Source organism: Phycodurus eques, chromosome 4, assembly GCF_024500275.1.
Source record: "Phycodurus eques isolate BA_2022a chromosome 4, UOR_Pequ_1.1, whole genome shotgun sequence".
Classification (NCBI taxonomy): Eukaryota; Metazoa; Chordata; class Actinopteri; order Syngnathiformes; family Syngnathidae; genus Phycodurus; species Phycodurus eques.
The window spans coordinates 26,187,133-26,203,351 of record NC_084528.1 but is presented as its reverse complement, the minus strand read 5'-3'; the positions used below and the strand labels follow the sequence as shown (position 1 = coordinate 26,203,351).

The 16,219-nt window shown below is 42.1% G+C and overlaps 2 protein-coding genes and 1 long non-coding RNA gene across 3 annotated transcripts in view; 2 read left to right on the top strand and 1 right to left on the bottom strand.

Moving 5' to 3' along the window:
• The window catches only part of stx17 (syntaxin 17), a 22,464-nt gene extending 15,245 nt beyond the window's left edge, over positions 1–7,219 (top strand). Inside the window, 2 exon segments of the mRNA XM_061674864.1 lie at positions 1,755–2,061; positions 5,229–7,219. Of these exon segments, the coding sequence (XP_061530848.1) occupies positions 1,755–1,994 (240 nt within the window). The 3' untranslated portion in view covers positions 1,995–2,061; positions 5,229–7,219.
• Positions 3,359–16,219, bottom strand: erp44 (endoplasmic reticulum protein 44). The gene is made up of 11 exons (XM_061674863.1): positions 16,041–16,219; positions 12,994–13,066; positions 12,864–12,903; positions 12,299–12,414; positions 10,364–10,548; positions 9,323–9,438; positions 9,051–9,225; positions 8,843–8,954; positions 7,784–7,925; positions 6,152–6,254; positions 3,359–5,481 (listed from the first exon to the last, which is right to left on the bottom strand). The coding sequence occupies exons 1-11, from the start codon at positions 16,098–16,100 to the stop codon at positions 5,371–5,373; spliced, it is 1,233 nt and encodes a 410-aa protein (XP_061530847.1). The 5' UTR covers positions 16,101–16,219; the 3' UTR covers positions 3,359–5,370.
• Positions 13,004–14,268, top strand: LOC133401645 (uncharacterized). The gene is made up of 3 exons (XR_009768450.1): positions 13,004–13,116; positions 13,401–13,478; positions 13,595–14,268. It is a non-coding gene; the product is annotated as an uncharacterized LOC133401645 (long non-coding RNA).

The following is a 16,219-nucleotide window of genomic DNA, read 5'->3' as shown; positions in this document are numbered from 1 at the left end:
GCCAAAAAGTTCAACCTTGATTTACATCTGTTTGAGAGATTTCACAGGTTTTTTGATAGATGTTGCCACGCTTCTTTTTTTTAATTTTTTTTATTTTTTTTATTTTATTTTTCCCCCCCCCCCTCCCCTAAGGTACGGCTGATGTCTTTCCACCCTACCTCATTGTCCAGACATATGAAGGAGATTGTTGTCACATGTACTAAGCAGCCAGTACTTGCCAGAAGTGTATGCAGCTCCTTTAATGTTGCTGTTGGTTGTTGGTCTCTTCATCGGTTTTGAAAAGGGACATCCAGTTCTTAGTAATGTCACTGTTGTGCCATTTTTTCCCCTGCTTCATGACGACTGTCTTCACAGTTTACCATGGTATATTTAATACCTTGGAAATTATTTTGTACCCTTCACCTGACTGGTACCTTTTGAACAATGAGATCCCCTTTGATGCTGTTGGAGCTCTCTGAATATCATGGCGTGTGCTCTAAGATGTGAGTACAAAAATGCCAGCAAAAGACTACTAGAAGATCTTAACTTTACTTTTGGGGTTAATCCAAGTCCTTAGTCATACATGGGGCTAATGTATGTGTCATCACGCTCCCTCGTCATGGCGACTGCCACCTTGTATAAAAGAAATCCACAGAACTACAGTACGAGGAAAATAAAATCCATTCAGTAAAGTCCACAGCACGCGCAGTCACGAGTTGTGTCGTGTAATTCATGTGATTGCTCCTCTCGCCAGTTACCAGTGATAACTGCCACCTCGCACAATAACAATAAAATGAATGGCTCCGAATCATCCACATAGGAAACAAAACAAAAAGTGCACAGCACGCTTAGTCACAATGTAGGTTTTGATAACTTCCACCTTTGCAGAGGTGGGTAGTAATGAGCTGCATTCACTCCATTCTTTACTCAAGTAACAAAAATTGAGGACAATTCCAATTTAATTTTTAATGTGATGTACTTTTTGAGGGTGAAAAAGCAATCTGCAATGAATGCAAGGCACCAAATATGTACGTTGGCAGAACTTTTTGAGTATTGAAACAGATCTCAGCCTCCCTGATAAATGTGGGTGAATCCACATGTTAAAATTCAGCTGATCCAATTTTGTATAATTAGTCGTTGCTACGGTGGCCGACTGGTTAGAGCGTCAGCCTCACCGTTCTGAGGACCCGGGTTCAATCCCCGTCCCCGCCTGTGTGGAGTTTACATGTTCTCCCCGTGCCTGCGTGGGTTTTCTCCGGGCACTCCGGTTTCCTCCCACATCCCAAAAACATGCATAAATTGGATACTCTAAGTTGCCCGTAGGTGTGCATGTGAGTGCGAATGGTTGTCTGTTTGTATGTGCCCTGCGATTGGCTGGCAACCAGTTCAGGGTGTACCCCGCCTCCTGCCCGATGACAGCTGGGATAGGCTCCAGCATGCCCGCGACCCTAGTGAGGAGAAGCGGCTCAGAAAATGGATGGATGGATAGTCATTGCTGCCTGGTGACCCGATTGTGATAGGTAAACAAAGAAAGTGAATTCAAGCCCATATACTGTTGCTGAATTTGCCTTATTTATTTATTTTTACAAAAATTGTTTTAAAGTGATATTTGAATTTTAGTATTCCTTTTTCATATTTTGGATTTATTTGATGTTCGTGCGCTTTTCATAAATGTTAACTCTCACAAACTGAACCAGTGATTCGGATTCCGAAAACTTAATCTATGCGAATGTGATTGAATTAAGTGGTGACGTGTGTGCGTTGTGTGTCTTCAGGCGGTGGGCTACAAGTTGGCCATCTTTCCTCTGGCCGGGGCGCTCCTTGGCGGCGCCCTAGCGGGTCCGCTGGGCCTGCTGATCGGACTCAAAACCGCTGGCATGGCCGCCGTGGGAGGCAGCGCCCTGGGCTTCGCCGGGGGCAGCCTGGTCAAGAGTCACCGCAAAAGCCTGTTAGCGCTGCAGATGAAGCAGCTGACGGCGCCACCGGTTGACGCCGGGTCAGGCAAGGAAGAGTGAGCGGCGGAGTTTATGGCCGGCCACGGGACGCCTGATAGTCCTTGTGAGCTGCGAAACTATTACGGAGGTGAATCCATTTGTATTTACGATGTATGGAATGATACTTTTTAATGTAACTACGTCAAACTGACATAGTTGTGTGCTCAGCCTCATGTTAAATATGAAATGGAGATGCCATGGTTACTTTGATAGAAATGAACGCTCTCTCCTATAAGAACTATTGCCTAGTTTGTTGACTTTTCCGCCATCTAATGATATCCAATATAAGAACTGTACGACAAAAATGTCTTTCCTAATAAAACTAAAATGCCACTCATCAAATTATCCATCTGTTTTATGCACAGTAGGCAAAAATCCATGATATTGAAACACCAAATTAAAAAAATTTAAAAATTCAGTTTATGGTTTAAACTACTAAATGAAAAAAACTACTAAACTACTTTATGGTTTAAACTAATATTAAACTAAATATGGCCTGGGGGGGGGGGCATCTGCGGCCTGCTGTCCATTTTGTTTTGTGGCCGGCGGTAAAAAAAAAAAGGTATATTACCCTTACGAGTTTCCCCGTTCAGTGTGGGTGAGACAATCAACCAGCACGTCTTCAAAGAAAACATGCGGTGTTTGCTTCATTCAGTGTGCGAGAAGAGGCGAGAGTTGTGGCGGGACAACTCAACAATCTGTGCTGAAGCAACCCATCTACTCACCCAACCTGGCTCCAAGTCATTTTTTTACTTGGAGCCACATCTATTTGACTGTGTTCCAGCATATTATAATGCAAAAAAATATATTTTTAATGCTACAAATGTCATCACTCTAGGTTTTTCATTACATTTATAGAAGATGGCTTCTATACTGCTTGTGTTGGCGAGTGGTCGGGTACGGCCAGGACTGGTTGCCAGCCAATTACAGAGCACATACAGACCACCACTCACGCTCACATTCACACCTCAGGACAATTTCGAGCACATCTCAGTTAAATCTTACATCATTTGAGTGAGTATTGGCTATATTATTAGACTATGAAATGATATCCAATTTTGGGGACACACCGTGTTTTCTAAAAGTCAGAATTTGGCTACAGCTCTTGGATCAGATTGGTGCAAAAAGGAAGCATCCAGTCATGTTGTCTTCTTGCAGGGATTGTCATCCCATTATGACAAACTGCTGCAAAATAATTATAAACCCTAACCTTACAGTAGTCTTCATATGATGTTATTTCAATAGCCTATGCACAACAACACGCCTAAGTGCCAATGCGCTGGTCACTTCAGGGAGTAATGTGCTCCATATTCTTTGTATATTGAAGCTTCTTGTCAGCTACATCAAATGTTTAAATGTGAATATAGAGCACACAAAAGACAAGATATTGTAAAATGACTTTTAATCGTCATCTCGTTCTCAAAGTCTTCCCCTTTTGAGACGACTTGTTTGAAAATGCCCGTACCCCGCTGCCCCCCTTTCTTTGGGCTGATATGTCACAATGTCTCTTGGCCTCAGTTGGACAGTACAAACAGAGCAACAAGTCCCCTAAATCTGAACAAGTCCACTTTTAAATACAAATACTAAAAATATTTTTTTTTTTTTTTTTTTTTTTTAAGAGGGCTCCTCGTTCTGACACGAACTACACGTGTACAAAGACATGGTTGGAATCTTAGGAAACACAAACACTGGGCCTACAAACAGCTTTCATCGCACAGCACAGTGGAGTTAATTTGCTTCAGTGGCATGGCACAGAAAAATTTGTTTCATAATTTTTGTCAAAACTTTGGCCATCACAATTTTTTTGTTAGCATTGCTTTTGTGCAGGGATTGGGCAACAGTTTCTCTAAAAAGTCCTTTCTGAAAGACTATGACGATCACACAAATTATATAAGGGGCATTGGGGGAGGGGATTGGTATTTATAAAGTTCTGGTTTATTAGTTTTTAGAATTGCGTGGCCCTCTGCAACAAATGCTCTCTTGGGCTGTGTATGACAGGGTGCGACTCCTCATTTAGAACATTTTGGAAAGGGAACAATTCTTTTTAAAAAATAATAATAATAATAATAATCATCTGAAAAGCATCTTTATTGCAAGAAAACAAAATTTAACCCACTAGCAAAACTGTTATTTCTCTTCCTTGGCACTCTTGAGCAATTAAATCCGAGGTGGGGAACCTTTCCCCCCATTTCAGTCTTTAATTCTTTCTATTGAACCATCTTTAATGCACTGTAATGTTTGTAGGTGCACTTAATTTGACCACCTGTAAACTTTTGCATGTCCCACTGTTCAATGTTGGACTACTTTTTTGCAGTCCTCAAACAAGGACGGCAAAATTCAGAACAGGTGTTTCGTCTATTAAGATTTCTAACGACGTCCACTTTTATGCATTTCTGTGACTCTTCGAGTCTCTTGTAACCTGCTGTCACGATGACAGGCAAGGGCAAGCTCAGTGGCCACTTCCTGTTTGAAGCCTCATAATCGTGAGGTACTCTTGATCAAATTAATCAGGTGTCATCTTGGTCTGAGATGTCTAATGTGAACAGCATGAAGGAGAGGAATGTTTAAATACTAATTCTAATTGAATCCAGGAATTGTTTTGGACCATTCGTAGATCAGAATTTTGCCATTTAGCTTCTTACAGAACAGCAAGGTTGAAACAAGTATTAAAGCACTGAGCAGTTGGACTTTACAGTTTCGATGAATTTCAATGAAGTTCACTTGCAACAATTACAGCGCATTTTTAGTACATCCTGAAATTCCAGCCAAAAGCCCAATATCCCTCACATTCTGTGAGCATGGTGAGCTGGATCAAGTGCTCTTGTAGGTTCCCTCACCCCTGCTCAAACAAGTAGTACCAAGTAGCAAATGTTTGTAATCCTTCAGAAATCTTGCCGGGAGAGAGGAAGAAGATGCCGCTACTTCAAAATGGCGTGTTGTGCTTTTTAAGTACACACGAGGAGAGTCGCCCTGGAGTGAAGGGTATATGGAATCAACTAAAGAAAAATAATGGCGCATTTAATTTAGATCAACAAATGCCAAGGAACACAAACATATGTACAAGCTCAATAAAAAAAAATAACACTTCTCTTGATGCTTCTACCACCAGGTCCATACTTAAGTCTTCACCCTTCACCAAAATGCAAAGTAAAACATTTACGCTTTAAAAAAAAAAAAAGGTGATTCCAACATGGTTTTGTCATGGCCTTTGCTCTCTCTCTTTCTCTTCTCCAGTTGTTGTTCTTCTCTCTTTAGTCAGGGTGTTGGGCGTTGCTGTTCTGTCCCGCTGGCCTGTGTCCTGACCCAAAGCCCCCTTCCCCGGACGTGCGTCCCCACCCCACCCCTCGAGGCGTGGCATTGAGTCCAAAAGGGTGAGTGGAAGGAAAGGCGGCTGAGGTCACAGCTCGTCGCGGTCCCGTCTGAGGATGGTGTAGCGAGTCTCGCTGGGCGCCAGCTTTTGGAAGGAGCTCTGTGGGGGGCTGCTGGCCGCGTCGCCCCTGACCTCCTCCTGACAACAAACACAAACGCCAAGCAATTGAATAAATTAATTCATCAAGGGTGACGTGAGCATCTTTTGCTAAGAGGAGTGTCACATGGCTAAAACAATCTCTCTGCATTTTATGAGCTCTGTTCAAAGTACATTGGTGCCTTAATATTCGCTCTATAAGTCGTAACTCAAAACACAAATCATCTTTCGCCATTGAAATGAATGGAAATGCCATTAATCATTTCCTGCCTCCCAAAAAAAAAAATTAAATACTAGACCACCTTATTTTGTTCAATTTCAATTCCTGGTACCAACAAACATGGAATGCCAAAAAGTAATGTTTTTGGCAGTACAATGCCGTAGCTACTGATGTCAGAACTTGTGATTTTGGTTTTCTTCACTAAATATAACCACTTGGAGTAATGAGGAGAATGCATTTCTACACGGAGTGGTGTGTGAGTCTGCAGTAGCATTAGTCCGTGGTGGAAAATTATCACTGCCAAGCTTCCTGGCAGAGATTTTGTAATTCGATAAATGGTTTCAAAGAAATTCTAAACTGAGCGATATTAGCAATGGGAACTTTTTTTTTAACACTGCTCTTGTATTGGATCTCATTAGATTGTGTTTGGTGATTGCGAGGTAATCAAGGCCTAAACGTTGCTTGCATCTTCATACGTGCGCGCGCCCAGACCTGTCCGGGGGTGCTGTCTGTGGGGTCGGGACCGTGGTGGAACTCTCGGTGTAGTTTTCCGGAGTGAAGGTCCAACACGAACTGTTTCAGCTGGCCGGGAATACTGGAACGATTCAGCACACAGAACACACGGTGAACCCACGGGACATTCCAACACTGCCGCATACATTCCACAGATCCAGTCCAACCCGTTGTAAAGGACAACGAGAGACACTCGTGACATGACGCCGCATTAATCCAAAAAGCATCTTATTAATGACAGGTCATGAGCGGCTTGCGTGTTACAAGGGCGGCGGCCGGTCCCCCGGTGGAGCTTGTGTGTGTCTAGCATTAGTGCATACATACAACATATGCTGCGCTAATGCAATTTCAAGCTGTGTGCCACACGCGGCGCTGATGTGATGCAATTAGGCCGAGCGAGGCCGGTCAGTCCTCGGGGCTTGTGTCTATGTGATCGGGCTCTGATTGGGGAGGAGAGGAGGATAAATAAGGGGGAGCAGAATAAATAAGAGCGCATTTGATTAGAATGGATTAGTTAGCACTTATTGCCTGCGCCAAATCATGTCACATTAGCGCCGCTGTCCTGGCGCATTCATAAAGGACACGTTTTTGAAGGACCTGACATTTTTTGGCTGGTGTGCAATTGCAGATAACGTGCGTGTGCATGTGCACGCGCGTGTAATAAAAGCTGCTTTATTTAGGCAGATGAGAACAATGGTGGCCCCGTGACATCATTAAGCGTGGAGACGAGGCACAAGTCAGATTTGTGGTCAGCTTTCATTAAATTTGCTTGATCGGTTTGACATGATGTGATTACTGCAATAATACTGGTGCAGACGTACCAGTTGATGCCAATTAAACAACAAAATAAAGAATGTTGTTTTATTTCAACTTTTTTGGAGGACACACACAAGCCAAAATATTAGGGACATTTAAGAGTTCAAGTTAAAAAAAAAACGACATGCTGGCTAGTAAAGGGGATTCATTTTACAATGTTTATTACTGTGGTTGTAGTTAACAGTAGTGTAGAGTACAATCCAACTACATCATACTGATGGAATAATTTTGCCCTTCCTTACTCAAGAAAATGTACTAAAGTTAATAAAGTAATAATAATAACACTTAAATGAATCTAAACTACAAGCACAATAGTAGTAATAATAGTATCAATACCTCTGTGCCAGTCAAAACTGAGGCATTTTTAATTTATGAGATTGTAGGTGAAGCTAATGTTGTGGCTTTTAAGTGTAAATTACCTCCGCCAAAGAGGTTAGTTTTCATTTTCAAAATAAAGAAACAAGTTTTCATCAACCATGTATTTGCTTGTACGTTGGCAGGATTTATGCAAAAACGTAATTATAACAAAAAATTGTAGAGGGGTGGGGCATGGGCCATGGAGTACTCCATTAGATTTTGGTGCAGATCCATATAAAGGTACCGATCCCAGATGTTGTTTACACCGTAAAAAGATTTGTAACATTTTCATCTTCCTCGGTGAATAGTGACAAAAACTAGAGAAATAAAACAATCGGTATCACTGTAGGTGTACAGTTTTACGGTGATCTAAATTAGGATCATTTCTGCCTTGGCAGAGGTCAACTGTGAGAAGGAAGCAAAGACGGCAGTACTTACTTGAGGTCTTTATAGTCCGGGAACACATACATGTGCCTGAATGAGTCTATGGCGATAACGGGACAGTCGGCGGGAGTCTTCTGGATATGCAGCAGAGGATGGCGGAACTTGTCGCAGTCCGCGTGCAGGAAGTTGATCGATCCTGAGCGAGACAGAACAGCTTCACACAAAAGCTATTTCTTGCTTTTCTGATGTACAGTCGATGCGCAGCTCGGTTTGCGACAGCAGCTTTTCTAAAATAGAAACTGTGAAAACCACGACGTACTGAAAGCGGCTCTCACACGAACACACATTGACAATGGAGAACCATCGTTTCCTGTATTTACTTCAAATTTTATCCAATAGGAGACTGAAGGAAGAAAGAACGGACAGTTGCAGCAAAGTGAAGACTGTGGAGTATATTAATGCAAAATTCAGAGCTGAGGCAGACTGTGTTTGTGTGTGTGTGCGCGCGTGTGTGTGTGTGCACACCGTAACAAAGTGGAAACTGTGGCGTATAATACTGCCGTGTTCAGAGCTGCGGCAGTAACAATGGGGCACATCTTTCCGTAAAAAGGACATCACACTAGGGGGTCGATAATTTTTATAATCGATAAACCTGACGATTCTTTTTTTCAATTAATCAGATTTTTTAAAAACGTTTTTTTCCCCATCCCACTATTCAAAATTATGACATTTAAAATTGACGGTGCTGAAAATGAAGACATGAATTGCTTATGATTCAGTTACTGGTTTGGTCTATGACGCGTGAGGGGGAAATAGGCAAAAATGTTCCTAATTGTTTTTCAAAGTAAAAGCAGATGTTTGCAAATGTCTTATTCTGATTAAACACAAAAGATAATCAGTCTGCTTTCATGGTGGACTACAGTAAGAGTATTTACAGTTGAGAGGCTGAAATTCCAAGGATTTGGACAATTTTAAGTTAAACAAGGTCTCTAAACGTTTAATCGATTATCAAAATAGGTGTCGATTCTTTTGCTACTCGATTAGTTGTCGATTCATCGATTATAATTTTCCCGACCTCTACATCACACGCTACAACACACAAAACAAACTCACCTTTCTCGCTGATGAGCTGCCGACCTACTTCGAGCTGGAACTTCTCTAAGCTCTCGTTATCTTCCTTGAGATGGAAGAGGATGAGGAAAGGGATGCCCTCTTCCGTGAGCTCCTGGAAAACAGACGTAGATTGTACTGATGACAACACTGTCCATCAGAAGAGCTCAGTGATGACGACGACTTGGGGGGTGGGGGGACGATGACAAACCTCTCCGTTTTCAAAGGTGATCTCCCTGACCAGAGGCACGCACTTGTCCTGAGCCCAAACGTAGGTCAGGTCAAAGTTGGTGAGGGAGCCGAGGTAGACCATGTCGGGGACGCTCTCCCCCACCGGCTTGTAGATGACGTTGTCCCCGATGAAGCGCTTAGCCTCGAACACGGGCCTGGAGGGCGGGAACATCCAGATGATTTTCACGTCACAGTGTGAAGGCCTCACTGGAGCGGCTGTGGGAGGGGTAAAAAAAAAAAAAAAAAACTCACCCGAAAGCAGCCATAAAGGCGCAGTCATCTCGGAGAATGTTGGAAACTTTTTCAAAGATGCGGTAATTGTCAGAGTCCTTCTTCTCAAAGTAACCAATGATGTTCCTTTTGCTCCTCTGTAGAAACAGAAAAAAATTCTTGGGTAAGCGCGTAATAAAAATGTTTTAAAGACGATAGCAGCAAGTATTCCTCTCATACCTCTGGCTATATAATAGCATATCAGCTGCTAGCATGTAAGCATTTGATCAATCCTCATTTTAAAAAGTACCAGACTGCGGAGGATGATGTACAATCCTCATCAATCTGAGGTAGCATCTTTTCGACTCAGCTTGTTCGCATACAGACTGCTGGCATGTAAGCATTTCATCAATTCTTGTTTGAAATAGTACGCGACTACAGGTCATGATGTAAAAATCCTTATTGATGTGCCTTATCGCTTCTTGAATTCAGGTTGCCACCTTTCTACAGGTTTGCCTTCAAACTGATAGCATGTAAGCATTTTGTCAATTTTCATTTGAAATAGCACACGACTATAGGGCATCATGTAAAAATCCGTACTGATGTGTCCTGAAGATGTTTTTACTCAGGTTGCCCTTTGCTATATGTTAGCATACAAACTGCTAGCACATTAGCCTTTTATCAATTTTCATTTTAAATTGTACCCGACCACAGGTCAAGCTGTAAAATTTTTAGCAATATGCTCGATCACTGCTTGTACTCCAGTTGCTGTCTTGCTATCGGTGGGCATACCGACTGCTAGCATGTTAGCATTCTACTTACTTCAGTAAGCTTTAGCAATATACAGTAGCACAAGCCCATGGATGTGCGTTCTGGAATTAACACTATGGGGAGGCATTACAATTTCTATTTTGTTGAGTAAAAGTAAACTTCAAACAGAGGTACAATACAATTCTCAACAAATCTGTCACAAATTCCTGGTTAGCAACAGGTAGCAGGCACATTTCAAATTTCTGTGGGAATTTGTATTTACACCAGGCTTAGCCAGTAATAAAGATTAATAAACGTTTGTTGTTGCCTCACATCCACAGTGTTTAGCTCCTCCATGGAGTGGACCTCTTTCACAGGGTCAACCTGCTGCTGGCGGATGAAGTCAGCGATGGCCGCCACCGACCTCTGACCCCTGTACTCCCGCTTCATCATCATGCCATTGCGGAACAGCTTCAGCGTGGGGTACTTGCTGATGCGGTAGCGCTGGGCTATCTCGGCTGCACGGGGACAGAAGGCGAAGTTAAAGAGGAAGGAAATCTATTGATGAAGAGGAGTAAAGCGCACGCACACAGGTGGGGGGGGGGGGGGGGGGTGGGGCGGGGGGGATTGGATAGTGGTCGCAAAGGAGCGGCGGCGACAGTGCCGATGAAAAGGCTGAAAACACAACCTTCAGACAGCTCTGAGCTCTGATCTCCCACATGAAAGTTGCCCCTCCCCCACCAGGGGTAAATATTCGCTGTGCAGACACCCCCTCCCTCTTTGTTGTGTGCGTGCGCCCGTGTATGTGTGTGGCAGGTGTCAATCTCTCCGCAGGGCGTCTCTAAGCCTGCAGGCTTCACAGGAAGAAGCAGTTTTGTCATTAGTCTTCAAACAGTTTGCAGGTCATCAATAATTCTCTTTAATTTGCTTTATCTCAAAAGGCTGCGGGCAGGCGGTTTGTGTCTATGTTTTGCGCTGCGCTTTGGTGTGGCGGCCATCTTTGCGTACCTATGTCCATCAAATACAGTTTGTGTGTGTGGGTGGGGGCTCTATCCATTTCGCGCATGTAACATGAAAGGTGCTGAACTGCTTAGAGCATTTAATCAACAACTTGCACACAGCTGAAAAAATACACATGAAAGGATATCAATATTAGTATTTTGTAATTGAACTTTTACCCATTGGCTACATTAGATTGCAAACATTAGATGCGCCAATACAAGCATTCCAATTCAAAATTCGGCTTTTACAAAGTAAGAATACTCAGACAGTGCCAAGCATTTGTATTGCATTTTAAAGATGTCATTTTAGTGGCAACAAATTCTTGTTTGAGACGATACGTCACTGATTTAGGTCTCCAAAGTAGTAAAGCCCACATTACATACTTTGACAAACATATGCAGACACACTTCTTGAGCAATCAATTAATCAATTAACCAATCAAAAGTTGGACTATACACCTTATTTCACCTGATTCTTATTGCTTCATCTTACTAAGTCATTTTGTACAACAATATATTGATTATGGCTGCAGCGATTGAGTATTTGTAGAATCGAGTGTTCTAGCGATTAGCCCATCGATTAATCAAGTAATTCGATAAAAATGTATTTTTCGTTATTAAACAACTTGTGCAGGTGAGATGCAGGTATTATTTTTAGCCACTAAGGGCAGCCATCCTCACCGTCTACTGTTGTATCTGTGACTGAGTGTGCATGGCTCAATAAGATGGTTCCTGCCCTGGCGAGTGACGTGGATGTCAGCGAATGAGAGTGCAGAATTTGGCTGGCTGTTAACGTGCTGGGTGCGAGTTGTGGACATTGGCAGCTAGTGCAGAAATGTCCTTATTATTGTACTTCTTATTGTTCTCCTACGGTTTGTTCAATAAGGCGATTGAAAGTGCCCCAGCGGTTGCGTCTATCCTTGCCCACTTGCAAGTACATTACAATATGTTCGAACTAGTGATGATAGGCTGCATTAATTTAGCTAACATCCATAAAATCATCGGTTATTGCTGATGGTAGACGTGCTCTTGTGGTACATATTGGACTTTAGCTTCCTTGTTAAGTGTCAAATGATCCCAAACATTGGACGCTGATGTGTATTTTGTTTGACATATGACTATTATGAGGGTTAGTTAGCGATTTGTTTCTTTTAATCAACCAAGTGCTCATGGCTTGTCTTTATGGTTTTCGTCAACAGGAAGAAGAGTTGCCCGTTTTTACAAAGAATGGGTAGGGGAAAAAAAGGGTGGAGCTGTAAATACTTACAGTGCTGGTCACAGTCGACACGTGCAAACACCACCTGTGTGGTCTCAGGGAACTCCTCCCGCACGATGTTAGACGCCTCCTCAAAGATGGGATGGAGCATCTGACTAAATCTGCACCTGAAGGATATGGGGGGGGGGGGGAGACTCACTTTGAATTTTTCATTTATACTACCTCTGAAATCAATACATTTCCAACAATGTCTGACTGTGGTCGTATAAAAACCAATATCATCTTTCCACTGGATGAAAATCTAAATACAGCGGACCAGCCAAATCTTTTTTGCCTAAAACAGTGATCGTCAAAGCGTGGTACGAACACATCCAGTGGTACACGGGCTGCGTCAAGTGGTACACAAAAAAATTACTCCCTCAGTTCGCTAGTTTCTGTTCATTCGGATAAATACTTGAGCTTTCGGTTACGACTCTGCTGCCGCCATCTTGCCTCTGTGTGGAAGAGGCTGCTGTACAACCTCAGTTGTCATCATGCAGGGTGGATAACGTGGTGGATTGTTAAGAATGTTGACATAATGACAGAGTTGTACACGGCAGACAAACAAGTCACTTACCAGTCAGCGTAAAAGTTTACTAAAGAAACGCCAGCATTATCTGAAAACAAGCACACACATTAATGAACAGTTAGATGTGTAAATTCAGTGACAGCGTTATTTAAGAGCTCACTGTTCTATGATGTCTTACTTAGGACGTCATCAATGTTGGCTGAGTCCAGACTGGTGATTTCTGCTTGTCCAGGAGTAGAAAGGCCCATCACCTATGGAGAAAGATCAAGATCAGAAAAAAAAACAACAACACAATGACAGGGTAATCTAAGAGTTTTGATTTTAAAAGGGGGGGGGAGGGGAACATGCACTCTGAATGGTCTGAGATCCAGTTTCTTACTGAGCAGAATAAGTGTGCGCGTTAAAGTAGCCGTTGTTAGGTTTATAAATACCGCAACATATGCTCATTTCCGTTAGGTCATGTGTGGCGCATCGCATCATTTGTAAGCATTAAGCGACCAGACTTTTGATGGACAAAACCATATGATTTGTTTGAGCACTTTGGTTTAAATATGCAATATGTAATTCTCTTGTTTTATGTGGCAGTTTTACAGTAAACTTCAACTGGGAGTGACAAACAGCTTGAAGCAAGACACACCCTTATTTGAAAAACAGCAAACAACAGTGAGTACAGGTGGTAAGGAATACTTTTAAAAGTGTTTTTATATAATTTAAATGTATGTAAAATGTGTGGTATGGATAACACTTTTTTTTTTTTTTTTATGGCCTCTCTTGCACAGGTTTTCAACCTACTGCGGGTGGTTCTGGAATATATCCTGTGCTATAAATGGCTGGTTCACTGTATTGCGCTTTTCTACCTTCAAAATACTCAAGCATCAGAATCAGAATCATCTTTATTTGCCAAGTATGTCCAAAACACGCAAGGAATTTGTCTCCGGTAGTTGGAGCCGCTCTAGTACAACAAACAGTCAATTTACAGAACACTTTGGGGACATAAAGACATTGACAAAAAACAATTGTGCAAAAAGATGCAGAGTCCTCTAGCACTTAGAGCAGTTCGAACGACTAATATTGCAATAGTCCGGTGCAATGACCATTGTGCAAAGGGCGCTGAGACTTCATTCATCTGACAACACATCAGGTGCAACTGGGGAGTTCAATATCTTGCTATAGGACACTTTGACATGGTTTCAGGGTCTCAGGATCGTACCCTCAAGGTTGGGAGACGACCACTCGACCACCTGAGTCACTCCGCAACATTATTATCCCCAGTCTTACTGCCTTGCCTTTAAAGAATTAAACACTCTGAAACAACATTTCAACTGGTACAGAGAATTGATGGACGGGTGGATGGATGGATAGTTTAATGAGTGGTGCCTTTGGAACATGTATGTTTATACATACAAAATTCCTTTACAAAAGGGGCCGAGACCCAAACCACATTATCAGAGCAATTGCCACATAATTCGTCATAGTGGAACCAAACATGTCAATTGTGAACACTCCCAAAAACAAATAATTGTTAACAACTAATCCTTTAAGTATATTCATCTACAAGTGGATCCTTGCTATCATCATCTCCCCAAGTGCTAACAGTGCTTTGTTTATTGTTTGTCGACTTATGACTCAGCAAGGATAGTTTACTGCTGATCCCGGATGTTACAGACGTAATACAGACCCAGGTCATGAACGCTTCAGTTCACTAACAATTTGGTTTATGTACAAACTCTTTGAGGAAATATTTCCTAGGGTTAGGGCTATTCGCTATTTTCAGTTTAGAAACAGTCTTAGCATGGACACAGAGATCAGTTGTGCTTTTTCTCAAAGCCGCATAATCATAATTGACTCAGTTCATCACACATCGCATGTATCAGTTGTTTTTTTTGTTTTTTTGCCCTGTATTACCTCTCAGTATAGCGCCAATGAAAGTAAAAACTGCAAGTGACAGTGTTATTAGGAGGCCTTAATGTATAACTGTTGAAAAAAAAGGACCTGGTAGCTAAAGATGAGAATGTTTGTGTTGGTTCCCTGAGAAAGAGGAGGCTCAAGAAGGTGGCCGTGAGAGTGTGTTGACCGTACCCAAATACTTCGTGGTCTACTGTTTCCCTGTAAATCGTTTTCCCTTTCTTGCATTTTAAAATGCCGTCTGTGCACGACTACACATTATGTTCACCGTGGATACCGCTAGCTATATTGTACTGTATTTGTGTTTAACTACACATCGATAAAAACAAGGTGAACATAACTTCGTTCTGGGGCACGGATTGGCTGCACCTCGATTCATTTCAATGTGAACAATTACCTCAATTTGTGAACGTTAACAGAGTCAAAGAACGAATTACATTTGTGAACCGAGGTTCCACTACATAGTGTTTATTCCTTATATTTCGGGATTAATAAATAATAATATTGAGATGACTTCTCAAAGACAATAGGAACACATTTCTATCGGAACTATTTCAGCCAACAAAACTGGTTAGGGGGGTAAAAAAAAGAAAGTAAATTTGCTATTGTCTTCGATTTAAGCTTTTCTTTGTGATAAATTCAATTCTATAAAAGCTGTTGAGCAGAGTTGGACATAATTATGCATATGCAACAAGGCACTTTTACTCTGGGAGGACGATTTTGCAATGTTTAGTGTTATCAAAAAAAAAAACAACAATGAATACATTCACACACGCACATCATTGTGCTTGGTTTAATATATATATATAAACTTGAAAATCTGACTGTTCTCAGGTTCGGCCTAAAGTAACACAACAGCAGCGCTGCTAATTTCCGTGTTGTTAACCAATGAGATTGAGCCACAACAGATGAATTCACCAACCGGTGATCATCACCTACAGACGCGAAGGAATCAACCGATAACGTTAAAACAAGCGCACTGTAAAAAGTTGACGTCTGTCGAACAATGCGCAGGCACCCATGTGTTTAACATAATATACTCCGACGTAACGAATACAATATATATTAACACCGAAAAGGTGTGTGAGATTTGGATACACCGCATAAGCAACAATGATTAAGACCCCAACATGGTTGTAATGAAATTTTGGACATGCTGTGAATAACTGGTTTGGCACATTAGTCACAGCCCAAACAAATACAAAAAAAAAAAAAGCCACGTCTAATGACAGGAGATGTTGCTCGGTCAGCTAGCGGCTAGGTTGGCTAGCAGCCCCCAGCTAACGTTAGCTTTAATCAACCGAGTGTCAATGCGCTTACCAGCAGTATGACGCAAATGATGCGGTCGCAGAGAAAGGGTAACAATGCTGACAGTTTCATCGTAGACTAGAATGTGTGAAGGTGGAGGTGACGGTGCTGTTGGGTCGTCCCTGTGAGCCTTGACGCCGCTCGACTTGCCGCAGCAGGAAAACAGCGGCGAACCGATCTCGTGGTGACCA